This window comes from Oryctolagus cuniculus, chromosome 6 (assembly GCF_051225735.1).
Source record: "Oryctolagus cuniculus isolate XC-2025 breed Fujian yellow rabbit chromosome 6, ASM5122573v1, whole genome shotgun sequence".
Classification (NCBI taxonomy): Eukaryota; Metazoa; Chordata; class Mammalia; order Lagomorpha; family Leporidae; genus Oryctolagus; species Oryctolagus cuniculus.
This window is the reverse complement of record NC_142872.1, coordinates 143,632,720-143,660,576: the sequence shown is the minus strand read 5'-3', so window position 1 is coordinate 143,660,576 and position 27,857 is coordinate 143,632,720. Positions and strand designations below refer to the sequence as shown.

General features: G+C 37.1%; 1 protein-coding gene across 1 annotated transcript; it reads right to left on the bottom strand.

Annotated features, from left to right (window-relative positions):
- Positions 1–961: 961 nt before the first annotated feature.
- On the bottom strand, positions 962–27,266 carry MED30 (mediator complex subunit 30). The gene is made up of 4 exons (XM_002710743.6): positions 26,925–27,266; positions 15,953–16,111; positions 13,223–13,327; positions 962–1,329 (listed from the first exon to the last, which is right to left on the bottom strand). Exons 1-4 carry the CDS (start codon positions 27,099–27,101, stop codon positions 1,234–1,236), a joined length of 537 nt encoding a protein of 178 aa, XP_002710789.1. The 5' UTR covers positions 27,102–27,266; the 3' UTR covers positions 962–1,233.
- Positions 27,267–27,857: the final 591 nt, after the last annotated feature.

Here is a 27,857-nt window from a genome sequence, read left to right as displayed (position 1 = left end):
GAAGTCTAACAGATGCATTTCAGAGTGAGAACTCAGTCCTATAGTTCCGGGCTTCTGAATCAGGCTAAAAAAAAATTCCTGAGAAGAATTCAACTCTCTTATCTGAGGATATATAATCTGAGAAATCCGTTCTCTGCAAAGACCCATAAACTTATTATAGAACCAAAAAAAAAAAAAAAAAAGAAAAAAAAAAAACAAACCCAGCAGCACCTGTCATATAGAACTGTATCATTTATGGTCTTAAAAACACACTGTCTCCAAAACACATTCATGATTACTTTGGGACGTCTATGAAAAATCAGGTGCTTTTTTCTTGGCAGTTAGTAGACAAGCATATAGCGGTGATTTCAGCTCATGCCATTCTCAGATCATTGATTTTTTCCCCTTTTCGAGACAGATCGTTTCAATTAAGACCAAATATAGGCTGGCGCCACAGCTCACTAGGCTAATCCTCCGCCTGCGGTGCTGGCACACCGGGTTCTAGTCCTGGATGGGGCGCCAGAGTCTGTCCCGGTTGCTCCTCTTCCAGTCCAGCTCTCTGCTGTGGCCTGGGAAGGCAGTGGAGGATGGCCAGGTCCTTGGGCCCTGCACCTGCATGGGAGACCAGGAGAAAGCACCTGGCTCCTGGCTTCCGATTGGCACAGTGCGCCGGCCACAACGCGCCAGCCATAGCAGCCACTTGGGGAGTGAACCAACGGAAAAAGGAAAACCTTTGTTTCTCTCTCTCTGTCTAACTCTGCCTGTCAAAAAAAACACAACCAAATATAATAGTCATTTTCATCTACTTATAGCAATATACAAGTTAACTATTTTCTTTTAACTGGTTTGAGAATAAATTTGAAAAAAAAAAGCCAAAATGGAAATTAATTAATTTGTGCCACAGACTGATTGTACTGCATACTTTCATCTATAAAAATATCTACATATTCTTGTGAGTCACTGAAATTAGAAAAACCATTGATCAAATTTAAAAATTTATTTACAAAATTTTATTTTGCTTTTAAAAAACAATTATTCAATTCATGAAGATTAACAAAAACACAAATCCTTTCAAAGTTTATTACAATATTCTTCTGTGAAATCATTTTTTAAAAACAATCCTTTAACATAAAAACTACAATGTAAAAATAGGAAAATTAGGTCTATTGACTAAAATAAAAACAGATAAATAATCTTCTTCGAAAGGAAAAAAAACACAGAATAACGTGTAAAGCAGGACGTTTAAACATCAGCTTAGTTTCTCATGGCCAACATGGCATTGATATCCCAGATGAGGTTTCGTAATTGATCCATAATTTGCTTCAGCTGTTGATTCTTCTGTTTGAGTTTCTGTAAAAACAAAAGAATTTATCAAAAATGTTTCATGAAATAGGGACCATAAAACAGGATTAAAATGATCCAGACAGAAATTAAGCTACATACTCAAGTAAAGCAGAAGGTGTGAAACCTTACTAACAAGCATCCTGAATTCTAACTGAGCTGTCAAAGGCCACTGGCACGAGCCTTGCTGCCCTCCCTGCCACCACCCTCACCCGTGGGTTTACTCCTCTACCTCCATCACTAAAGAAAATAAGCGAAAAATGCAGTTGCTATAAATCCTATGTTTATGATTTCCTAAGAGCAGTGCAATAGAATGGTCAACAACACACACTCTAGACAGAGACTGTGGGGGCTTAAATGTTCAGTTCCTTCAATGACACTGGCCAAATTATTCAATCTCTGAGACTTAGTTTCCACAACAGAAAAATGGAGGTAAGGGAATCTACCTCCAAAAATCTGTTATGAGGATTTACTGATTTGACTCATGTAAATTATTTGACTCATATTAGAATTGGGCCTGGCATATGAATTAGTTTTGAGCAAAGGCTACTGGTAGGTACAGATCTTAAATTGCCAATATAGCAAATAAACTATAAGAAAAATGCAATGCCTCATGTAACGGATCTTTCAAAAGTGTGGCAGAACTCAATATTTGCCCATACCGTGAAGTTCAATCTACTAATACTGAAAATGGAAGATAAAATGGCACAGCGACTGATGCCAATAATTTTCCCAACTAAGGTATGCTGAGTGCTCAGGATCCACATGGCACATACCTCTGTATCTCTATACTTGTATTTTATTAGACTATGATTTACAAACTTCTCTGAAGCACCGTTCTTCAAATCCTATGTGGCACAAGTCTGCTTATATAAAATAAAATAAAAATAGAAAGCTTTTGGCCAGACTGTTTACTAACAATTATAATTATTATTTAATAACTTTTTGAAGACATTACAGTTGGATATTATACTCTTATTCAATTAGATAATTTTAAATATACTATACTAAACTGCCTCCAGATAAATTAGTATGTATTAAAATGATTAAGTTGAAGTGGAAAAGGTTAACTGGGCAAGTGTGTGAAATGGATTCTTCAGAATATTTTTAATGGTGATAAACCTATGTCCATGAAAAAGAAGAAAGAGGAGGGATTTAAGTTTTAGAGACAGTTGAACACCATTCAAAGGCCAAGTTTGGTGAATAATCTTAGTGGTCACATTTTTAGAAATATTTAGTTATTTATAGGAAACAAAGAAGTAGATTGGGCGGTGGGGAGAGAGATCTATCTGCCATGTTGGTTTGCTCTCCAAGATGCCTGCAAGATCTAGGACTGGCCTGGCTGAAGCCAGGAGCTCAGAATTCCATCTGGACTCCCGCATAGGTGGCAGGGACTCAAGTATGAGAACCACCATCTGCTGCCTTCCCAGACACATTTGTAGGAAGGAAGGTTGGAAGCAGAGGAGCCAGGAACCAAACCAGGCCCTCCAATATGCAATGCCAGCATCCTAAGCATCAGCTTAACACACTGCACCACAATGTCTACCGCAGTGATCACATTTTAACAAAAATTAACTAGAAGGAAAGATTATATTTTTTGATAAGTAAAAACAGATTTCATAATCAATATCAAAATAGAGTTTGAGATGGCTGCCAAATGATTTTGTCATTAGAATAAATGCATACTGTACCAGTAAGACTATTTAAAAGCATATTTATTTGGAAATATAAATGCCGACATGGCATCTCATATGGGCTTCGATTTGCGACACCAGCATCCCAGATGGGCGCCAGTTTGAGGCCTAGCTGCTCCTCTTCTGATCCCACTCCCTGCCTGAGAAAGTAGCAGAAGACTGCCTAAGTCTCTGGACCCCTGCACCCATGTGGGAGACTTGGAAGAAGTTCCTGGCTCCTGGCTTTGATCTGGCCCAGCCCTGGCCCTTGTTGTCATTTAGGGAGTACACCAGCAGATAAAAGATCTCTCACTCTGTCTCTCCCTCTCGCTCTATAACTGTGCCTTTCAAATAAATAAAAATAAATCTTAAAAAGTAAATATAAATTCTGAAACTTTTGTTAAAAAAAGCCTCATTAATTCTTAAAATGCAAAGGACTAAACAAAATGGTATTTTCAAGATAATATTCAACTCTAAGCAATAATTAAATAATTATTAAATTAAATTAATAAGCTATTAAAGTAATAGTTATTAAATAAAATGAAATAGTTTTTAAAAAGATTTATTCATTTATTTATTTGAAAATCAGAGTTACAGAAAAACAGATAGAGAGTGAAAGAGGTCTTCCATCTGCTAGTTCACTCCCCAGATGGCCACAATGGCCGGAACTGGACCAATCTGAAGCCAGGAGCCAGGAGCTTCTTCCAAAACTCCCAGGTGGATGCAGGAGCCCAAGGACTTGGGCCTTCTTCTACTGCTTTCCCAGGCCATACCAGAGAGCTGGATCAGAAGTGGAGCAGCCAGAACTCAAACTGGTACCCCTGTGGGATACCAGCATGGCAGGACCCCCTATGCCACAGCGCTGGCCCCAGTAAATTATTTTTGAAAAGAATGATAGAATGCATTTGGATAGTTTTTCTCAATGATGCTGCAAACTTTGAAATTTAAAAAATTAGTGTTCAGTAAAATATCTGGAGTTGAAACACATCAATAGCAAAGCTGACAGTTATGCTTATTCGTGGTTAAAGTATAAATAAATTTTCATGACATGATATAGGATTTAATATATACAATCTTGCTACTGATTGATTTTAACAGAGGCTGACACCTGCTATTTTCAAAATCCATCAGCTGTGCCTAATTTGTTACATTAACAGGTGAATGTGTAAGTAGATACTTAAAAAATATCTTTATGCTAAGTCATCCCATGTAATTTAATATTCAGACAAAGGCTGTGACACTTGATAAAAAATGCTTTAATTTCTTTTTATAACTTTTTAAAATTTACATAAAGGGAACAAATTTCATGTATTTCATATGTACAGTTTTAAGAGCTAATGATACTTCCCACCCTATTCTCCTTCCCTCCTTTTTCCCACCCTCTCCCCTCCTACCTTTCTTAGTGTTAATTTTTATAAAAATACTTTAATTTGTAAATGGTTCTCAACCCTGTAACTAGTAGCTAGTAATTCTTTCAATTTCATCTTACCATCAAAAAAGAGTAGCTCAAAGCAAAATAAACTGACTCATTCTGAGGTCCCTACAGCATAGTGTCTCATGCAAATATCTGTCCGTTATTTGGGTAAGAGGCTTAAAGGCTTCCAGGAATATATGAGTCTGAAGACCAAATGAAAAGTGATTATTAAACTATAAAGCTGACCATTAAAAACTAGACCATTTTCCACCTGAAGATTCACATCATATACTGACTATAAATTATGTGTGTCAAAGTTTCATGAAATGATGGGAGGGACTGTATTTAGGCAGCCTGAACTTCACCCAGAGGTGGTTGTATATAATTTAGAGTACACAATGATGGAGTAATATTTTGAAAATGACATAGTGAGGGACACTATGTATATATGTAAAATTATTTTACATAGCTTATATAGAGTAAAAAAACCAGTATGATAAAACCCTGAATACTGAATGTGATTGTTGATTAATTACTGATTATACAGATTGAAAAAGCAGCTTAGTTATGTAATACAAGCAAATGTTAGTATGTTAAAATATGATGTAATACTTTTGTGTGTTAAAATATGGTATAATACTTTTGTTTCTGTCAATATAGCAAATGTGAAATTGATACATCAAACAGGTACTCTGACTCTATTTCAGACTCTTCTGTTCTCTGAGAGGAAACTCGTCCACGTATCTGAAATGTGTGTGATGGTGTCTGCATTTGGCTGACTCATGGCAGAATTCTGGTTCTGAGAACAATGGCTGGCACAGAATAGGCACAAGAGTATTTGAACATCTGGATGCTCAAAGGATAAATAACAAAAGGCAAATTAAAAACTTCCCCCAAATCCTAGAACGGGAAAAACAAGCACATAGAAATCCTTAGCAAGCATTTCAAATTTCTTTTTTGTTGTTTAAATATTGCCTTTTAGTATTAAAGGGACATAGCTATAATTAAAAATTATCCATTGTTAAACTCCATAAACTCCATACCTAATAGGTTAAAAGTATATTTGAATGTTTTAGCTATTAGCTAAGATATATGAATTGAAAAAGGAAAACCTATATAAATATTTGCACAAGTATGCAGGAATTAACATGTATGTGTTAACAGACAAAAGAAAAAATTTTAATTCTATGAAGGCAGATATTTATAAATACTTGCTAAATCAATGAACCTTTTATTTTTAATAGCATTCATGTGATTAAATAATTAGATTAGGACTTTTACCCTCTATACAATCTGTTGAAAATAAATATAACTTTCACAGAAACACTTTCTGTTATGCTGTTATTGAGGCAAAACGTGTATAAGGGAGCACGAGTTCATTTAAAAAGCTTCAATCATATATTTTCATCTTATATTCTAGAAGGGACAGATACAGGTCTTGAAGAAGTTGGAGGAAAAGAATAAACAAAATACATCAGTAATGTTTAGTATTCACAGTAAAACTATGTAACAGAATAGATGTTATACTGAATTCACATTTACATTGTTTTCTTAAGGTATGAACTAAAAACTTCTTTTGGTCAAAAAGCCCAAATTTCTTTCTTTTTAGCAGTTTAGTTTCTGCCTCCTCTTTTTGAGATTTTAAGTTAGCCAAATAATATTTTCTCGCTATCAATTAATTTCCCGGTGTTTTCTAAAATATTAGAAAGAGGGCCAGTGTCATAGCACGGCAAGTTAAACTCCATTTGTGATGCCAAGACCCCAGAGTGCTGGCTGGAGTCCCAGTTGCTCTACTTCCAATCCTGCTTCCTGCTAATGTGCCTGGGAAGGCAGCAGATGACTGCCTAAGTGCTTGAACCCCTGTCACCCATATGGGGGACTTAAAAGAGAGTTCCTGGCTCCTTGCTTTAGTCTTGTCCAACCATGACTGCTGTGGCCATTTGGGGAATAGAGTAACAGATGGAAGATATCACTCTCTTTCTTATGCTTTGTCTTCAAATAAACGAATAAAAAATTTTTTTAAATGTATAAGAATTTCCAGAAAGTAAAAGAGGGCTAGAAGGCCAAATGAGTATCTATGCATGCCCTCAAGAAAAGATACTTTCCCTCTAAACTCTGTTTTAAAAATTTTTTTCTCATAGAAATAAAAGTCTGAAGTTTTAAATCTGATCAATTTAAAATATTTAAACTCATTTTTCCCTCTTTGTAATAACCTTCAGTTCATATCATGTTAATATTATTAATTAATTAATTAATAATATTGATATTCCACAGAAGCTTTTGAAAAGCACCTAGAACTAAGTGGTTTAATCAAAATAACAGATATTAAGTGTCTGAAGAATAAAAGGGGATACAAAATTTGAAACACTTATAAAAACTTTCAGGAATACTGTATTCCTATTTGGGGTACTGAAATCAACTGTTCCAGAAAAACACTGTGGACTAAATATGTGCATTTATCTCTACTGTTCCTCAATAAAAATGGCAGGAGAGGAATGAAAAAGCTACAAACACACATGGAGAAAAGTGATCAAAAAGCAGATGGCAGCAGATGCAAGGTGGTATATCTGAAAGTATTAGAGAAGGGAGTGGCCAATGAGTCGGCAGAGAAGGAAGTTCACGGACATTTCAGATAATTTTTGAATTCTCCTTTTCCATGAATGTTCTGAAGCCTCCTGCTACAACCAAGGGGATGTAGGAGGGAAGCCTTTGAGAATAGAGCTGTTTCACCATGCAGAAGGAAAGACAGGGGACATCTCAAAGGCACCAGGAGGGACTTGAAGATGAAAACCAGAAAAGCTGGGAGAGGTGCTGGGGCTATTAAGAGCCCTGAATGCCACACAGATTTGCACCTGCACTCCTCCTCATTGGTGTGTGTGACTGAGTGCCTTCTCCTCCTGTCCACACCCTCTTTCAGAACAGGAGGTTCACTGCCTGGGAAACTGCACCAGCACAGCTGTGGATTCAGTGGCATCAGCCAGAAGACAGGGACGAGGTAAAGAGCTGGCAATGGGGACATGCCCCAGACTGTGAGTCCTGTAGCAGGCTTCTGCCAGTATGCCTCCAAGAAGACAAGAGACTCTTCCTCCTTTACTTACTCAAAGGCCCTTCTCCGAGGAAACTCAATTGTCCTGAAGAAACACCCCTCAGAAACAGCTGGAGATCTATAAGGAAAAAAGCCAATTCGCTTCCTAATCACCCTGTGATGAAGCTGACTCACAAAGCCTTCAGTAGGCTTTCTGGTACCTCCCTCTTAAATATAAACAGCTTTCATTTATGCATCAGATGTTCTTTTACAGCTTCCATCTGGGAAGACAGCAAGACAAAATAAGAGTTGGCAAATTATGGCCCACGACCAATTCTTTAAGGCCCAGAAGCTAAGGATGTTTTTCATAGAGAGAGATCAAATGTGTCCAAGAAAGCATAAAATATTGACAATCTGGTCCTTTAAAGTTTGCCAAACCCTACATATTAGAAGATCATGGAGGAAATTCTTTCAAATTTCAGAGGGAAGACAATTCACAAGACAGAAGTTTATAGCCAGCTAAACTGTCAATGGGACAGCCATATGAGAAATCAGAACTTAGTCCTGAAATTCCTTGTAAGGAGATGCCACTGATGTACACACGTTGCCAATGAGGGGTAAACCAAGAGGAAGACATGGGATGGGGGAAATGGTGAAACCAAAGGAAGAAAAGCAAAGCCTCGGGACAACAGAGAAACGGAATGACCTGACAGCAGGGCATCGAGACCCAGCAAAAACAGGGTGCTCAGGAGGGCAGGGGAACCAAAACATTAGCTGATGACTTCGACTCTGCAGAAAGCTGGAAAATGGTACTGAAACATTACCATAGATGCATAAAACACAAAAATTCTAGAAAATTAAAGAATAACTCTGGGGAAAATTGCTCAGAGAAAGGTAAGCCTAGTAAACTATGGGATTTAGCAGTAAGCAATATTTGTGTAGCCATAATACTGTGAGTACATTTATTGAGTCCCAATTATGATATAATTTTACTGAACGATTGAGGGGATGGAAATTACATATGTGGATCCACGAGAGAGAAGCTAAGCTAAATCCTCAGAGCTGCAAGAAGTCCGTATCAATTATATTTTTCACTTAAAATTCACAAACTCTAGGTTAATAGCTAATAAGATTGTTTTGATTAAACACTGCGAAAGTATTATGTTCTGAAGAGTTGGAAGGTCTTTTTTTTTAAATCAAAGATAAATTATTTCAAAATAAGAAGAGCTCAGGTGAAATCAAACATATACTTAGAAAATTATCGCTTTCTGAATTTACACAGTTTTACCTTTTCCAAAGATCATAAAAGCATCTATGGTAGAGAATAAGCTGCATTTTATATTTTATACATGTGACACACTGAAATCCAAGTTAATGATATACATTTCATTGTATTTTATAAAAAATACTTATTAGAGAAATAATTAGCACACCACATTCATTGTGAATAAATATCAACAGAATCTTATAACGCTTATAAATGTCTCATATCTCTACACTATTAGTTTTTATTTTTAAAATATATATCAAAGACTCCCAATCCCTTCCTCATTTCTTACTAATTTCCTGCAAGATCTTTATTATGATAGTCATTTGCTGCTATCACATTTGGTGGAAATATTAATCTTTATTTCACCTTTTTAAAAAAAGGTTACAAAAGTTTACTTCATAAAATCTATCCATCTTTCTGCTTTCTCCTGAGTTTTGAAACATATTTTTATTTTCATTTTCTTATATTTTGCTTTGCATGCCTTATTTTCAACTCTTAAGTGCATTTTAGTATTTAGCACAATGTAAATGCTAGCTTCTAAAAGTTTCTATTTTTCAGAACTACTTTTATATGTAATCCCTCTTTTGTCCTATTAAATTCTCATGTATAATGGGAAGGTTTTTTTCTGGCTGTGGTAGTCCCCATCTCCCCCCTACCAACCTCTTTACCAATAGTGTTGCTTTCCATGATTTCAACTGTCCATGATCAACTGAGGTTGAAAATATTAAATGGAAAATTCCATAAATAAACAATTCTTAAAACTGCTCAATTCTGAAGAGCAGGATTAAATCTGCCAGGCTGCTCCACTGTGCTTAGGATGTGAATCTACCCTTGCCCAGCATATCACACTGTATATCCTACCCACCCGTTAGTTACTTTGTAACCATCTAGGTTATCAGTCTATCACAAAATCAGTGCTAGTGTTCAAATAACCCTTATTTTAGTCACTGGCCCCAAAACACAAGAATAGTGATTCTGCCTGGATATGTCAAAGAAAAGCTATAAAGTGCTTCCTTTCAGTAAAAAGGTGCAAGTACAGTAAAATACACATATTTCAAAAGTTCATAGAAAAATGGAATTAAAAGATGAAGTAAACTTTTTATAAACTTTTTGAAATATTCTCATACTTACCAAACCACAAAACCCTTATTAATCTCTTCTTGTACCTAAGTCATAAATTAAACTTTATCATAAAATGTATGAGGAGTCCACACAAAGTTCATAGAAGATAAATATTATAAAAAAGTATGTGTGGATTTCAAAAATCTTTTATATCAAAATAAATATGATTTTTAATTTTACTTTTTTACTAACTTAATGAAGTACTGTTGTATGTATCAGTAGAGGAAAAAAAAATACATATAGGGTTCAGTACTTTCTCTGGTTGCAGGCATCCACTGGGAATCTTAGAAGTTTTGTCCTGTAGAGCAGGGGAGATTACTGCATTATTTTACAGCTCTTTCTGGTCAAGTATCTCTAATCCAAAAATTTGAAATCCGTAATATTCCCAAATCTGAAACTCTTAAGCATTGACATGATTTCAGGGTGGAATTCTCCACCCTGACCTCATGTGACAGACTGCAGTCAAAGTGCAGCTGCACTAAAAATGTCAGGCTATGTATGTTTATGAATATACATGAATGTAGTGTTAAGACTTGGGTCCCATCCCCAAGATAACTCACTATGCATATGTGTATCACTAAATCCAAAATACTTCTGGACCCAAAGATTTCAGATAACAGGTATGCAACCTGTATTATGTGTTTAATTAGTTTCATAATGATTCATATTACACTTTAATTTTTGAAATGAAGAATGCTGTTTTATTACTGTTTATCAGAATTTTCCTTGACATTTTTGTGTACTTTCCCAAAAAAATCCATTCTATTATCTTTGCAGGCTTTTAAGAAAGGTCTTATTTGGATTTGTTTCTGCCTTTCAAACAGATGAAAATGAATAAATTAAAATTTTTAAAAAACAAGAAAATAATCAAGACTGACATCTGTATTTTTATTACTAACCTAGGATCTCTGTATGTTCTTTTAATTATTCAAAATCCTTTTAATGCATCTTTATAAGTTTAGTCACACACATCACTATATGATTCCTATCTACTTCATATTTGTTGTTGAAATTGTGAAGACACTTATGAGGGGACTACAAAAGTTTGTGCAAAAACAGATTAAAAGATAAATTTCTTTCAGTGCAAAAAATTTTTTGATATCTATGTACTTTTTTTCATAATATGCATTTTCCATTAATCTTTGGAAGTTGTCTTTGTAAAATCAAATTGGTTTACATTACAGCAGCATGGTGTCAATCTTCCATTACAAACTCTAATTGTTTATCTGTTGAGTTCCTTTTTTTAGCTTTTATTTAATAAATTTAAATTTCCAAAGTACAACTTCTGAATTATAGCAGCTTTTTCCCCCATAACCTCCCGCCCACCTGCAACCATCCCATCTCCCACTGCCTCTCCCATCCCATTCACATGAAGATTCATTTTCAATTCTCTTTATATACAGAAGTAAATCTTTATATACGAAGTAAAGATTTCAACAGATTGCACCCACACAGAAACACAAAGTATAAAGTATTACTTGAGTACTAGTTATGCCATTAATTTACATAGCACAACACATTAAGGACAGAGATCCTACACGGGGAGTAAGTGCACAGTGACTCCTGTTGTTGATTTAACAAATTGACACTCTTGTTTATGGCACCAGTAATCGCCTGAGGCTCTTGTCACGAGCTGCCAAGGTTATGGAAGCCTTTTGAGTTCTCCGACTCTGATCATATTTAGACAAGGTCATAGTCAAAGTGGAAGTTCTCTCCTCCCTTCAGAGAAAGGTACCTCCTTCTTTGATGGCACATTCTTTCCAGTAGGATCTCACTCACAGAGATCTTTAATTTAGGTTTTGTTTTTTTTTGTTTTTGTTTTTGGTTTTTTTTTTCGCCATAGGGTCTTGGCTTTCCATGCCTGAAATACTCTCATGGGCTCTTCAGCCAGATCCGAATGCCTTAACGGCTGATTCTGAGGCCACAGTGCTGTTTAGGACATCTGCTATTCTATTGAGTCTGCTGTGTATCCCACTTCCCATGTTGGATTGTTCTCTCCTTTTAAATTCTATCAATTAGTATTAGCAGACACTAATCTTGTTTATGTGATCCCTTTGACTCTTAATCCTATAATTATGATCAATTATGAACTGAAACTGATCACTTGGACTAGTGAGATGGCATTGGTACATGCCACCTTGATGGGATTGAATTGGAATCCCCTGGCATGTTTCTAACTCTCCCATTAGGTGCAAGTCCGATTGAGCATGTGCTGACCTGTACATCTTCTCCCTCTCTTATTTTCACTTTTATATTTAACAGGGATCACTTTTCAGTTAAATTTAAACACCTAAGGATAACTGTGTGTTAATTGAAGAGTTCATATCTGTTGAGTTTCTATGAGCAATTGATAACAAGCTTGCACAGAATACTACCATTCTGGTTTCCTAACATTTATTTGTTGTCTTTTGTACTGCATATAGCTTCTAAAATATCTTAACCAAGATGGAGTAAAGCATCATATTTCATGCTTCTTTTCATAAACACTTCCCTATTTTACCTGTTTAAAAATGCTGGTTATTTACCTGAAATAAAAAGATTAAAAAAAAAAAAAAACCTTCTCTTGCTAACAGCTTTAAGTGCTCTTTGAATCAGCAAGTAGAACTGAATTCTATCAATTGTCCTTTAGACATCCAAGAAGTTTTTTCCCAATATAATCAATTGCTTTATGTGTAATATGCATATACACTCATGGACTTACCCTCGTGTACTTCATACAACCCTTTTTGGCTGCAGTAAGATTGTTAATACACTGATGAGTTCAATTACAGGAATCAGGCATTATAAGAGAGACCTGAACCTTTTCAGAGCAAGCGTCAGGTTTATTCAGTGTGCTATTTCTGTTAGTTTTCATTAAGTTTGGGCCATGTTTTTCCACAGAATGAACAAACAACTTTCCGTATTTCTCCATTTCTTAGAACTATCTGAACTTTATTTTCTAAACTTCTGAAAGTATTCAGCAATAAAAGCATTCCAGTCAGGAGCTTTTGGGGGAGAGGAGGGAGGGATGGAGAATGCCCTGATCTCTCTCAATTTCATATTTGGATTTTTAGACATTCACATTTCCTATTCCTAAATTTCTATCATTAGCTGCTCCAAATATACTAGAAGCTAGGAAGTCAGAATTCTACTAAGAAGAAGTAAATGAGTGGTGACTGAGTTAATTCCCAAGGCGGGCTCCTAGGACTTTATGGGTGAATTTCGCCATCTCTTCTGACTATTCAGACAGCCTTTCTGTGTACCTTTTAGTTCCTGGCTGTATGCTAAACAGGCTAAGTATGCCACAGGTACAACTGCCTGCAATTCTATAATTTGAATTAGCTCTTTGAGCTTATTTGACTCCTCCGTAATTTTTATCAATAATTCTGAAAGAGAAAATGTACAGACTACTAACTCACTTTATTCACTTCAGCAATTTCTCGCCTCTCTTCAGTGGCAAATCGAGGGGGCCCAGCTCGATCATCATTCTTTGATCCATCTTCTTCCACATATGGGATAAGTTGCTGGGAATGATGAAGAAAAGTTAAAAGTTAAAAATATGATTGACATTTTCCAATTATACTGATATATGTATATATATATATATATATATAGGACCAATTAAGATCAATTCACACATTTAATAGCATAAAAATACATTTAAGGTGATAGCCTGGAATAACAGCTTTAGAGTGTATCATTGATACACATCATTAATTACTCTGTCAGGCTTCTTTTGCAAAACAGTCTTTATATAACATTGGTCATCACATATAATTAAATAATACCCTACTTACTCAATCAGCAAATTACCAAACAGTGCGTGAGATGTTGCAAAAATATTGTCAAATAAGATATGACTACTGCCCCCTAAGAGATTGATAGTGTACTGAGATAAGGAAGGCGGGCTTTCCTTCTTCTATACTAGAAACAAAGTTGCTCAATGTGTATAATATAAATGTCATTAAGCTGCCATCTAAAACTTAAGTGTCTGGGAATTTCCTGATGTCTCAGCTTCTTCTAGTTGTGGGAATGTTTATTTTGTAGGAGAAAAGAATTTCTATAGCATGAAACTCCCAGCAGAATTAGAGTTAAATATGAATGTGAATGGATGTGAGAAGTTTATCCGATGAAGCCCCTGGTAAATGTGACATATTTCAGGAGGAAATTAGTGTCTACCATATTTAAGGAGCATTATCAATGCAGGAATGAGCCAGAGGTAAATAATCAGTAAAACTAAGTCATCTGGCCAAGCTTCTGCAAGTTCTTGGGAAAAACAGACTCATCCCCATCTATTTTCACCCTTTCTTCCTTTCCTTTCTTCTAAGGCTGAGCTGTTCTTCCTCTAAAGATGATTAATCTCCAGCCCTGTGCCAATTCCTCTGTCCTCCTAATCACATTATTACTCCCTGTACTTCAGCCTCTTCCTAGAGTTTTCTTCTATCATCTAAATCTGTTCTTGGCTCTTCCATCAGGTGGAGCAAAACCCTTCAAATCCTTGATTCCCTGCCTCTGTCCACCTACTACTTTCTTTTCCTTTTTTTTTTTTTTTTTTTTTATTTGGCAGATAGAGTTAGACAGTGAGAGAGACAGAAAGAAAAGTCTTCCTTCCGTTGGTTCACTCCCCAAATGGCCACTACAGCCGCCGCTGCGCCTATTCAAAGCCAGGAGCCAGGTGCTTCTTCCTGGTCTCCCATGCGGGTGCAGGGCCCAAGCACCTGGGCTATCCTCCACTGCCTTCCCGGGCCACAGCAGAGAGCTGGACTGGAAGAGGAGCAACCGGGACTAGAACCCGGTGCCCATATGGGATGCCGGCACTGCAGGTGGAGGATTAACCAAGAGAGCCATGGCGCTGGGCCCCATCTACTACTTTCATTGCTTGCTTTCTAGCTATGCTTCTTGAAAGACACATTATTTTCTTGCTGGCTGCGGCTCCCTACTTCCTGTTTGATTTTCAGTGCACTGCAATAGGTCTTCTTGCTGCTACCATTTCAGTTTTCATTCCTTATTTTCCTTGATTTCTCTGCAGTCATCTGACAATGCTGACTGTATATCTGATCTTTCTCCCACATCTCTGATAATTTCTTTTCAGGATCTTTTTCAGTTGACTCTTTCTCAGTCCATCTCTTACATGTTGAGCCCTCAAAAAGGAAGCAAAGATAACATGAAAATGTCCTTCACGTGCAGTGAGACAACGTCTACGCTTCTTACAGGCTTTTTGATGACGGAGATACAATTTGACAATAAGAAAGGACTACAATTTGACAATAAGAAAGGACTATATATAGAAATATTTATTTAGTAATCATATTTAATATTGTAATTAACTAAATATTATCTATGGCCTAGAATTAAATTTAGAGAAAAAAATATATATATACACGCACATATATAGTTTTAAAATTATTTACTTGAGAGGCAGAGATAAAAAACAGAGAAACAACTTCTACCTGCTTATTCACTCCCCAAATGTACACAAAGGCTGAGACTGGGCCGATGGAAGATGGGAACTCAATCCAGGTCTCCCATATGGGAGGCGGGAACCCAATTACTTGAGCTATCACTGTTGCTTCTCAAGGTCTGCACTGGCAGAAACTAGAGTCAGAGGCCAAAGCCAGGTATCCAACCCAGGCACTCCCACACATGACACAGACATCTTACCTGGAGTCTTAACCTCTAAGCTGAAAACCTACTCCTAGAGAATTTCTTTTTAAATAGAGTCATTCCATTGAACTAGATAGCAAATCTAAATTAATAATGCTGAAAAATAATCTGTTATCTGTAAAGCACTTTCCTAAAAATACTTTAAAAATATTTACGATATTATTAAAATGTCTGCTTAAAAAAATCCTGCGCTGATTTAAAGATGTTGACAGCAATAATAAAAATTTTATTAGACAACATTTTCCTCCCCAAAACAATAAAAATCACAATCATCCTGGATGTCAAAGTCTACGAGAAATTAACATGAAAATACAGTAATAATTCTATCCACATTTTCATCTTCAATAGTCAAAGATAAAACTAGTAAAATTTAAAATCTGGAAATACTGCTAAAAATAGGAGAAAGAGGGAAGGAGAAAAAACTACAAACACCTTGACAATATCTTACATTTTACATTCAACTACCCTCTACTATGGAAACTTACCTCTACTGGAATGGGATCCATCCCTCCACAGTTTTCATTGCATTTGTCATAGACCAATCTCAGCTTCCTGAAGAGAATAGAAAGCTGCCGGAGATGATCCTGTAGTTTTGTTAACCTGTCTTGATAAGTTCCGGTGTGGTACGTGACTCCATTTGGCAGCTTGTCAGACAACACAAAATAAAAATATAATGAAAATCCAAGATTTTCTATAAGTAAAGTTAACAAACATTTCTAGGAATTGCATAACAGCAAACTATTCCTCATGACCAAGTAAGTTCAATTTTAAGAAGTTAAGAGAGTAACACATGCTCATTTATTAGCAACTTGGCATCCCACTCCACTGTTGTAAAACAGACCTAGAGAAGCTCCGTGAAGAGCTTTGTGACCAGTTGAAACACTTGTACTTTTTCTCCTTTAATTTTAGAAGTATAGCTATTTTAAAAAGTGCATTTATTTTTAAGATTTATTTATCTGAATGACAGAGCAACAGAGAGAGAGGAGAAAGAGAGAGAAAAATCTTCCACTCATTGGTTCACTCCCCAAAAGGCCACAACAGCCAGGTTTGGGCCTGGCTGAATACAGGAACCAGGAATTCCATTCTGGTCTCCCACATGCGTAGCTGGGGTCCAAGTACTTGGGCCATCTTTGGCTGACTTTCCAGGCATCTTTGCAGGAAGCTGGATTGGAAGCAGAGTAACCAGGATTCGAACGTGCATCCTGACAAGGGCTGGCAGTTTCCCAAGTGGTGGCTTAAGCTGCTGTACCACAACACCAACCCAGAATGTACAATTTTAATATTACTTATTATGTAAAGAAAGACCAGGAAGTTATCAATAAAACATAGCAGGAAAAAAAAAAAACACACAGTAGGAAGCTCAGGATTTTCTAGAGGAAGCAAAGAATACTATGTTGCTGCTGTAAAAATATTTTAACTGTGATAATGTGTTTAAGGAACAAATTAAAACACAAAGCTGCAACCAAAAATTTACTTTAAAAATCAATAAGAGGAAATGGGGTACAAACCTGTGTTTCATTGTTATTAATAAATTATTACAAGTAATGGCTATGATCATAATTCTATCTGGGATATTTATATCTTTTTAATTCAGGAATTTTTTAAAAAGAAGCCAAAAGTATGTATTGAAATGATGATTAAAAACCAAGTAAATGGACACTATAACATATTTATAACTTACAACTAAATACTGTATCTCCTGTGCGTTACATTCACGAATGGTATTTTCCTTTCTCTGTATATATTTACAATATTTTATTCCCACATTTTGATTTGTGGAATAAATTCTAATTTTTATTTATTTTTCTGAGGAGCAGAGACAGGCGGAGAGAGCACCCATTCATTGATTCACTCCCCAGATGCCTGCAACAGCCAGGCATCACCCAGGACTCAGCCCCAGGTTTCCCACGGGGTGACAGGGACCCAAGGATTTCAGTCACTTCCTGCTGCCTTGCATGTGTGCATTAGCAGGGAGCTGTAATTAGTAGCAGAAGCCGGGAGTCAACCCAGGCACTCTGATATGGGATGCAGGCTTCCCAAATGGCTTCCCAACCACTGAATCAAATGCCCTCCTCAACCCTAATATTTCAATTAAGAATATTTATACCATGTTTTCTAGTAGAGAGGAATTTTCATTTATAGGAGTTCATCTTGAGATTAGAATTGGGTGTTTTAAAACCAAGGCACTATCTACTAGTTAATAACCAGAACAGCAGTCTAGTCATTTTACACTTTTGTCTCTTTCTTTTGAAATAGATGAGATAAAAAGGTAAATTGTTAAGAAAAAGAAACATGATACAATGTTTGGAGAGAAAAGAAAATAGGTCACAAAATTATTAAAACCATAAGCATGAAAAAGACTGGAAAGGCCTGTACACAGTGGATAAGAGGTATACAGGCTTGAGTAATTTATGTTCTTTCCTCTCACTCCCAAGTTTCCTATAATACACCAGCCTATGAATTAAGGAGGCAGATCTGTTTATCTTATTTGAAATATTATTAGAATTTGAGGAAATTATCAAGCATTAAAACAATCTTCAATGAATGGGATAAACTACTAAAGGCTGAATTAATAAAAACATGTTAAAGGGCAAAGGTATTCAGGGTTCATCTCCCCAATACAATGTAGGGTTTCTCCTCATGAATTCTAAATTTATGAACTGTTACAGACACCAACAATTCTGAGAAAAGTTTAAATGGATCCCTGCTTTCTTGTTTGGGTGATAAAAAGGTATCATAATGATTACACTTGCCCAAAGCAGCACTCTATATCTTTATTATAGCATCTACTAGGTGTAATATTTTGTTCATACTGTTTACTTAGTGAAGACTGGAACTTATATTTGAATCATATTTAGTACAGTGCCCACACAGAGAATGTTAACAATAGGCTGTGTATATTAAAATTCCCCACCATTATCAATCAGAGAGATTGCTCTTTCCCCAGCATACATTCTTAGTACTTCTGTCAACAGTAAGTGCCTAGACTTATTTTTGGGATCTCTCTTCTGTTTCATTGATAAGTATCTGTATGTATACCAATACCACACTGTTTTGATTCCTAGAACTTTGTAGAATATTTTGAAGTCAGGTAGTGTGATGCGTCCACGTTCATTCTTTTTGCTTAAGATTGCTTTGGGTACTCAGGATGTTTTGTGGTTTCATAAAAATTTTAGGAGATTTTATTTTTTCTAGTTCTTTGAAGAATGTACTGGTATTTTGACAGGGATTGAATTGAATCCATAAATAGCTTTGGGTTGTATGTATACTTTGATAACATCAATTTTTTAATCCATGAACACAGGGAATCTTTTCATTATTTTAGTGTTCTCTACAATTTCTTTCAAGAATGTTTTGTAGTTTTAACTGCAGAAATTTTCACCTCATTAGTTGAATTTATTAATAGGTATTTTGTTGTTGTTGTAATTGGAATTTGATGTTGTAAATGGGATGAGCTTCTTAATTTATTATTCAGATCACATACTCATGGTATATAGAAAAACTACTATTTTTGTATGCTGGTTTTTATATACTTCAACTTTGCTGAATTTGTTTACTAGGTCTAACGGATTTTTGGTGGTCTTTATGGTTTTCCCTATAAATATAGGGCCACATCATCTGCAAACACTGACAGTTTGAGTTTGTCCTTTCCAATTTGAATCCCTTTTATTTCTTTCTCTTGACTAATCTTCCTAAAGCTTCCAGTATTATGCTGAATAAAACAGATGCATTCTTTATCTTGTTTCAGATCTTATAAGCTTTTAGCTTTCCCCCATTTGGTATGATGTTAGCAATGGGTTACATATACAGATGGTCTTTATTAAGTTGAGATATGTTCCTTCTCTACCTAATTTGTTCAGAGTTTTTATCATCAAGAGATATTTAATCTTATTAAATGCATTTTCTTTTTTTTAAACTTTTATTTAATGAATATAAATTTCCAAAGTACAGCTTATGGATTACAATGGCTTTTTCCCCCCCATAACTTCCCTCCCATCTGCAACCCTCCCATCTCCCACTCCCTCTCCCTTTCCATTCACATCAAGATTCATTTTCAATTCTCTTCATATACAGAAGATCAATTTAGCATATATTAAGGAAAGCTTTCAACAGTTTGCACCCACACAGAAACACAAAGTGAAAAATACTGTTTGAGTACTAGTTATAGCATTAAATCACAATGTACAGCACATTAAGGACAGAAATCCTACATGAGGAGTAAGTGCACAGTGACTCCTGTTGTTGACTTAACAAATTGACACTCTTGTTTATGGCGTCAGTAATCACCCTAGGCTCTTTTCATGAGCTGCCAAGGCTATGGAGGCCTTTTGAGTTCATCGACTCTGATCATATTTAGACAAGGTCATAGTCAAAGTGGAAGTTCTCTCCTCCCTTCACAGAAAGGTACCTCCTTCTTTGATGACCTATTTTTTCCACTGGGATCTCACTCACAGAGATCTTTCATTCAGGTCTACATGCATTTTCTACATCTGTTGAGATGATCAGTTCTGTCCCTCTTTTTGAGTGATCTGGTGTATCACAAACATGCAGAGGAATTAAACTAGGCCCCTATCTTTTACCATATACAAAAACCAACTCAAATGGTTTAAAGCCTTATATGTAAGACTGAACGCTATGAAACTACTAGAAGGAAGCACAAGTATTTGCTTCATGGCATTGGCCTAGACTAGGATTTTCTGGTTAAGTATTTGCCCCTCACCTACCCAAAGCACAGGAAACCAAAGCAAAAATCAACAAGTAGGATGATATCAAACATAATATGAAAATGCTTCTGCACAACTAAGAAAACAACCAACAGAATGGAGAGACAACCAATAGAACAGGAGAAAACACTGGCAAAGCAACCAAGAAGTATATAACAGGTATAATTTGTAAACACTGAGGTAAATATCTGAGTATATAAGGGATTCATACATCTAAACAGTAGGATAACAGATAATCTGATTTTTAAAAAGATTTATTTATTGATTTGAGAGGCAGAGTTACAGACAAAGAGATGGAGAGACAGAGAAAGAGGTCTTCCATCCGCTGGTTCACTCCCCAGATGGCCACAATGGCAGGAGCTGCACCAATCCGAAGCTAGGAGCCAGGAGCTTCCTCCAGGTCTCCCACATGGGTGCAGGGGCCCAACTACATGGGCCATCTTCCACTGCTTTCCCAGGCCATAGCAGAGAGCCAGATCAAAAGTGGCACAGCCAGGACTTGAACTAGCGCCCATATGGGATGCTGGCATCACAGGCAGAGGCTTAACTTACTATGCCAAAGCATCAGCCCCAATAATCTGATTTTTAAAATGGGAAAAAGCCCTAGATAGTTTTCATATCCAATACTGGCTTCTCAAAGAAAGGAACATTTAGTTCATTCAAATAATTACTATACCTTTCATGTGTCAGCTTCATTTTCAGAAACCTGGATTGAGCAGTAAACATGAAAGACAAGGTTCCCATGTTATAGAGTTTATGTGGCAACAGTGTCTAAGATACAGTGTGTGGGTTAGCAGTTCAGCAGAAGGGCTCATCCAGAAACATCTAAGTCATGAATATGGATAAGAACCCATAACTATATCATCATACCCCATATTAAGATGGCTATCAAGTAAATTCAATCTTCAAATAAATATAAAAATCATTAAAAATAACTCAAGGTGATAAAATATATTTATCTTGGTTAAAATGCCAGTGCTATGAGTATTATGGAATCATCAGAAACATTCCCACTAAGGGCAGGAATAGAAAAGGATGCCAACTAAGACCACTAATAATACTAGTAAGCACTGGCAGCAATGGACATAGCAATCAGAGAAGCAACACACTGAAATGTTACAGTGTGGTATAATCATAACTACTTATAAATGAAATCATAAAGAGTTATTAAAAGTAAAAGAATTCAATAAGAAAGTACATACAAAATAGAGAAAAAGCAATAGCTTTGCTTTCATTTATGTAAAAAGACAAAAAGAAATAGGAAAGGAAAAATACTCCACTTACCATAGCAACAAAAAAGAAGGGGGACCAGTGTTGTGGCTTAGTGGGTAAGCTGTGGCCTTCAACACTGGCATCCCATGTGAACACAGGTTCTAGTCCCAGCTGGTTCACTTCTGATCCAGATCTGTGCTAATGTGCCTGGCAAAGCTGTGGAATATGGCCCAAGTGCTTGGACCTCTCCCACTAATGTGGGAGACCCAGATGCAGTTCCAGGCTCCTACTTCTGGCCTAGTCCAGCCCTGGTTGTTGTGGGGCCATTTGGGAGTGAACCCACAGATAGAAGCTTGTCTCTCTGTCTCACTTTGTCTTTTCCTCTCTGTAATTCTGCCTTTCAAATAAATAAGCAACTCTTTAAAATAAAAGATATAAAGGAATAAACCTTAAAAATCTCAAGACAAAAATTAAAAACTCCAAATAATGTACAAGAAAAGATAGAAAAGATATGGAATACTTTTTCTTTCCTTTTTTTATTAATAGCAGTCACTATTATAATAATGTGAAGTCTTTCTAGGTTGGAAAACCTAAGAAAAATGCCAATGATTTTTTTCTTAGAATTACGCATGTTGATTCTAAACTACATATGGAAAAATAAGGAAGACTAGCCAGAGCAGTTATGAAAATTAAGTATAACCACATTACAGAGCCTCCAAAACACAAGGAAATTTAGCATTAATACATAAAAGATAGGCAGCTAAACAGAATAGGAGAGCACATCTAGAAATAGACTCATCTGTATGTATCAAGTAGCATCTAAAATTTGTGGATGAGGAAAACTTTTGAAAAAGTAAGGCTATGGCCATGCCCCATATTTTATGATAGGCTAAATTCCATAAAAATCAACAATTTAATGTAAAAATCGAAACAATAAAAAAAACTGATATAATTCTTCCTAATTGTGGAGTGAGGAAGGCCAGCCAAACTAGACATAAAACCTAGAAACTCTAAAAGACTGAAAGTTCAACTACCTTTTTTTTAAGTAGGCATGGCAAAAACTGCCATAAGCAGAACCAAAGGTAAAAAGAATACTTGCAAGTTACATCACAAGAAGTTTCTTTTATATACGTAGATAGCTAAATCCTACAAATTAGGGAAGAGGGTAAAAACAAAAAAAACTCCCCCGAAAAGAAACAAAAAGTAAAAGAAACACAAGGCAAAATTTTCATGGACCCAGTAGTCAAGGATCCAAAAATACAGTAACTCACTATCTTGGTCAGGATATGCCAGAATCAATTTGTATAACTCATGGAGGGCAATTCACAAAATTTTATCTAATTTCAAAAGCACATAACTATTTCCAAATAATTATCCTCTAGATACATTTGGTCATTTGTGCAAAAGTTTATTTGCTATGGCACAATAGAGAAAGAATAAAAACAGCTTAAATGCCTCACTAGAGAACTGTTTTTATAAATAACAAGATTTCCATGCAGTGGAATACTATACACTGTAGAAAGGAAAGGAGAGTATTTTCTGTAGGGATAAAGATAACCTCCAAAATACATCAAATGAAAAAAGCAAGGTACCAAATGGTGTGCATAACATACTGCTGTCTGTGCAAAAAGGTGGAAATCAAATAGACACACACACACACACGCTTAAATATTCCATAGATATCTAAGGATAAACAAAAATAGAACCATCAAAGATCACTGCCTGTGGAGAAAGATTAGAAACCTAGTAGATAAGGATAGGAGAGAAAATATTCACTGTAGTACCTTTTTTTAAAAATTCCTGAATTCGGAATGTGTTATGTATTTAAAAAAGACTTAATAAATAGGACCAAAGCAATGTTATCTTTCACAAGGAATCTTAATCTGGGACTTATGAAAACCTGGGGAGACAACTTCTAACCCTCCGAAAACTTTTTAAAGTGTATGTCTATGTGCATTTTTTCTGAAGCAGTCTATAGTTTCCATCAGACTCACGAGGAGCAGCTAAACACCCAATATATAAAGAACCACTTTCTTAAATGAACGCCTAGAAGTAGAAATGTGAATTTATGGCACGTTATGCAATAATCCTATAGATTAATATAGTGGATGATTTTTCAATTTGAATACTTTAAAAGTGTATTAATAAACAAGTAGGTTATATGTAGTTAAGAACATCCTGTTTGTGTCACCTTCTCTTCTAGTTGTTCACACTATTGCTGCCTTTTCAATTATGATACACCTGCAAGGGTCTGAGAGTCAGACAACAGAATTCACAAAATAAAAGGTCTACAATAATCTATTATGTCCTTTACAAATTGGGTTTGGATATAGGTTCACATATAACCTAATACTATCTTGGAAAAATCTACTTTTTCTCTGTGTTAGTCATGGACTTGTATCATGCTTCTTTTAATTACATGCATTGTTTGATGCTAGAAACTGTTATAAAGAGGTTATTATAAAGAGCACTAGCCATATATGATGTTGTATATCTCCCTCCTTTTCTCCTTAAGCCTCAGTTTCCTTACATGTAAAATAGTGATAATACTAGTACTTGTTAAACTTGGTCCTGTACCTGGATATCTGGCCAAGGAAAATATCTTACAGATGTTAGATATTACCTTTAACTACTAACCCTAATTCAGTGTACTGCATAAGACTTAAAAATCAATATATGCTAAATTCTGAGACAGTATTTACTCTATCTTTAAAAATTGTGGCATTAATCCATTCATTTTACAAATAATTGCTAGAGAATTTCATTTCTTCCCTCGGATTCCCTTTGCATTGTATTTCTTTTTAAAAAAAAAAAAATTTATTTTATTTATTTGAAAGGCAGTTACAGAGAGGAAGAGCCAGAGAGAGAGAAACGTCTTCCACCCACTGGTTCACTCCCCAACAGCCACAGCTGAGCTGGTCCAAAGCCAGGATCCAGGAGTGTCTTCTGGGTTTCCCACGTGGGTGAAGGGACCCAAGGACTTGGGCCATCTTCCATTGCTTTCCCAGGCCATAGCAGAGAGCTGGATCGAAGTGGAGCAGCCAGGACTCTAACTGGTGCCCATATGGGATGCTGGCACTTCAGGCTGGGGCTTTAACCCGCTGTGCCACAGCACCCGCCCCATGTATTGATTGTATTTCACAATGGCTTCATTCATATGGTCTTGAAGAATTCCACCAAACTGAATTAAAATCAGGAGATAAAAAAAAATCTCAACACTTTAAAAAAATGAAATACCCTTTAGGCATCCATAGAAATAAGAGTTGTTAGATTCTAAACACATGAATACAGATAACCAAGGAAGAGACTGAATCAGTAATAGTCTCTCAACAAAGAAAAGTTCAGAACCAAATGGTTTCACCGCTGAATTCTACCAAACTTTTAAAGAACTAACACCAATTCTTCTCAACCAATTTAAAGCAGTAGAAAGGAAGAGAACCCTTCCAAAATCATTCTATGAGGCTAGGATCACTTTAATTCCAAAATCAGACAAGGATACAAAAACAAAAAAGAGTGAACTACAGATGAATATTCCTGATGAAAGCAGATGTAAAACTCTTCAGCAAAATACTAGCAATTCAAATCCAACAACACATTAAAAAGATCATCCACCCTGACCAAGTGGGATTTCTGCTAGGGTACAAGGATGGTTCAACATATGCAAATCAATTAACATGATATACTATATCAACTGAATGAAGGCTAAAAAAATCTAATGATTACTCAATAGATGTACAGAAATCATTTGATGAAACACAACATGATAAAAACCTTAGATAAGTGTAGAAGGAACATACCTCAACACAATCAAGGCAATATATTACAAGTGCACAGCCAACATCATAATGAATGGAGAAAAGCTCAAAGCATTTCCACTAAGACCTGGAACCACTCAAGGATGCCCATTCTTGCCACTCTCTTTCAATATAGTTCTGAAAGCTTTAACCCACAAGCATTAGGACAGAGAAAGAAGAAAAAGGTATACAAACTGGAATGCAGGAAGTCATAACCCTATTTGCAGGTAACATGATTCTACATAGAAGGGAACCAAAGATTCCACCAGGGTTTCCAATTTACTGTATCACTGACTAGCTTTGGGCAAGGCACTTTATCTCTGAATCAGAACCTTCACCTGTAAAAGAAGAGGATACCCACATCATATTGTGGTAAGATAAGCAAGCATTTATAAGTGGGTTGGGCCGGCACCGTGGCCCTCTGCCTGCAGTGCCCGGTTCTAGTCCCGGTTGCTCCTCTTCCAGTCCAGCTCTCTGCTGTGGCCTGGGAAGGCAGTGGAGGATGGCCCAAGTGCTTGGGCACCTGCACCCACATGGTCGACCAGGAGGAAGCACCTGGCTCCTGGCTTTGAATCATCACAGAGGCGGCCGTGGCAGCCATTTGGGGGGTGAACCAACGGAAGGAAGACCTTTCTCTCTCTCTCTCTCTCTCTCTCTCTCTCTCACTAACTCTACCTGTCCAATAAAAAAAATTTTTTTAAAAAGTGGGCTAACAAAATGCTGGAAAAATTGTGTATCTAAATGCAAAATAATAAGCTTGAATCCATAGCTAACATTGTACAAAAAATTAACTCAGCCTGAGTCATAGAGATTTAAATGTAAAAACTAAAACTACAAAACTTCTGGAAGAAAACATGGAAAAATCTTTGTCACCCTAGGTTAGGCAAAGATTTCTTAGGTGTGACACCACAAGTAAAATGTGTAAAAGAACAAATAATCTGAATTCTAGCAAAATAAATGTCTCTTTTTCAAAACATGTGAAGAGAATGAAGACAAGCCAAACACTGGGAGACCCGTTTGCAAAGATACAAGACCTATAATAACAAGTGTTGGCGAGGATAGGGATACACCAGAACTCTTAATCATTGCTGATAGGTGTGTAAAATGTCTCATCCACTTTGGAAAGGTTTCTTAAAATGTTAAGCAAGCCATATATTGCACGACCCAGCAATTCCACCCATTTACAGAACCTCTAGAAAACGCAAAGCAGATCACTGGTTGCATATGTAAATGAGAGGCAAACACTTCCAAGGGGGCGTGAGGAAACTTCCTGGGCTGAGGGTTTCTTTCGTTCACCATCCTGTCATGTCAAAATTTGAGCACTGGTCTTTTGTTTTTTGTATTTTTAAAAATAGGTTAGCAGAATGCGAATTCTTCAACTCCCTGAACTCCTTGGAATCAGTTTTCTGGAAATAACTTTAAAATAATGTAACGAGGAAAGTGGAGTGGGACCCACCTGTACCTTAAAAACTACGGGAGTTTACGTAACTTGACAACTCCGTCGAGAAAATACGGCTGCAATGTTCCAAAAAGCCGGTTTGGAAAACATCACCTCCACATCCCGGACATCAGGGGACAGACACATCCAGGGAGGACGTCGTTGAGTGTGAATGGGGGCGACCCTACCCTCGAGGTTTGGCTAGGGCAGCCCCGCTTAGAGGAAACAGCGTCCTTGTCCCACCCCGCCACAAGCAGCCCGCTGGCTCCACGCCCGCCCACTCTCCCACCTGCATGTTCCGCAAGAGCTGGAAGATCTCCATGGTGCGGTACACGATGTCCTGGACAGTCTCCTGCCCGATCCGGCAGAGCGACGCCGTGTTGACCTCCCGGGCGGCCTGCTGAGCCTGGGGTCCGGCGAAAGGCCCGGCCGCCATCCCCGATGCCGCCAGCGGAGGGGTGGACATGGCGTCGCGGCAGCCTCAGGCCCACAGGGACTGGAAGTAGGGAGTCGGGAGTCCGCCCGGAATTACTGGACTGCTAGGCCTTGGCGTGGGCTGAAGCTTGAAAGACCCGGGCCGAGCGTTTTCAAAACACCGGACCGTGACTTCCTCCCACGTGACCTATACGTCATCAAAACGTCGCGGACACCGCCCACTTGACGGGGCCCTGGGAACTTTCTCCATGCGAAGCTTAGTAGGATTGGGCCGCGGACATGACGGACGGATTGAGTAGCCAATCAGAGACTGCAATCGGGCCGGAGGGGGTGGGGGCGTGGTGGACTTTCCCAGAGTTCGTTTCCCAGAGTGTCAGCCCGGCTTTGGAATTCGCGGCGGAATGCAGCTATTGTGTTGCGTTGCTTGCTGAGTATTTTTGTCATAAGTAGCCTATCCGGCTTGAAGTGCTATTGTCATTTTGCAGCTGGGGAGGAAAGCTCAGAGGGGTTACTGCTCTCTTCCCTCCTCAGAGGGATTAAAGTGCTTATTTAGGCTCGCAGAGTTTGTTATTGACGACCTGTGATTGGAACTCGGAAATTCTCACCTTGCCTGCTTTTCTGCGAGCTGACACCGACTCCCTGCTATTTTGGGGGACCTGTTAAAATGTTTTGTTCAGGAAGTTTATCCGATCTAAGTAAAAAAATCAGCGTGCGTGCGCGCACACGCACACACACACCTTTTTTGACAGTAGGCACTGCTCTGATGTAATTTTCTATTTGTTAACTT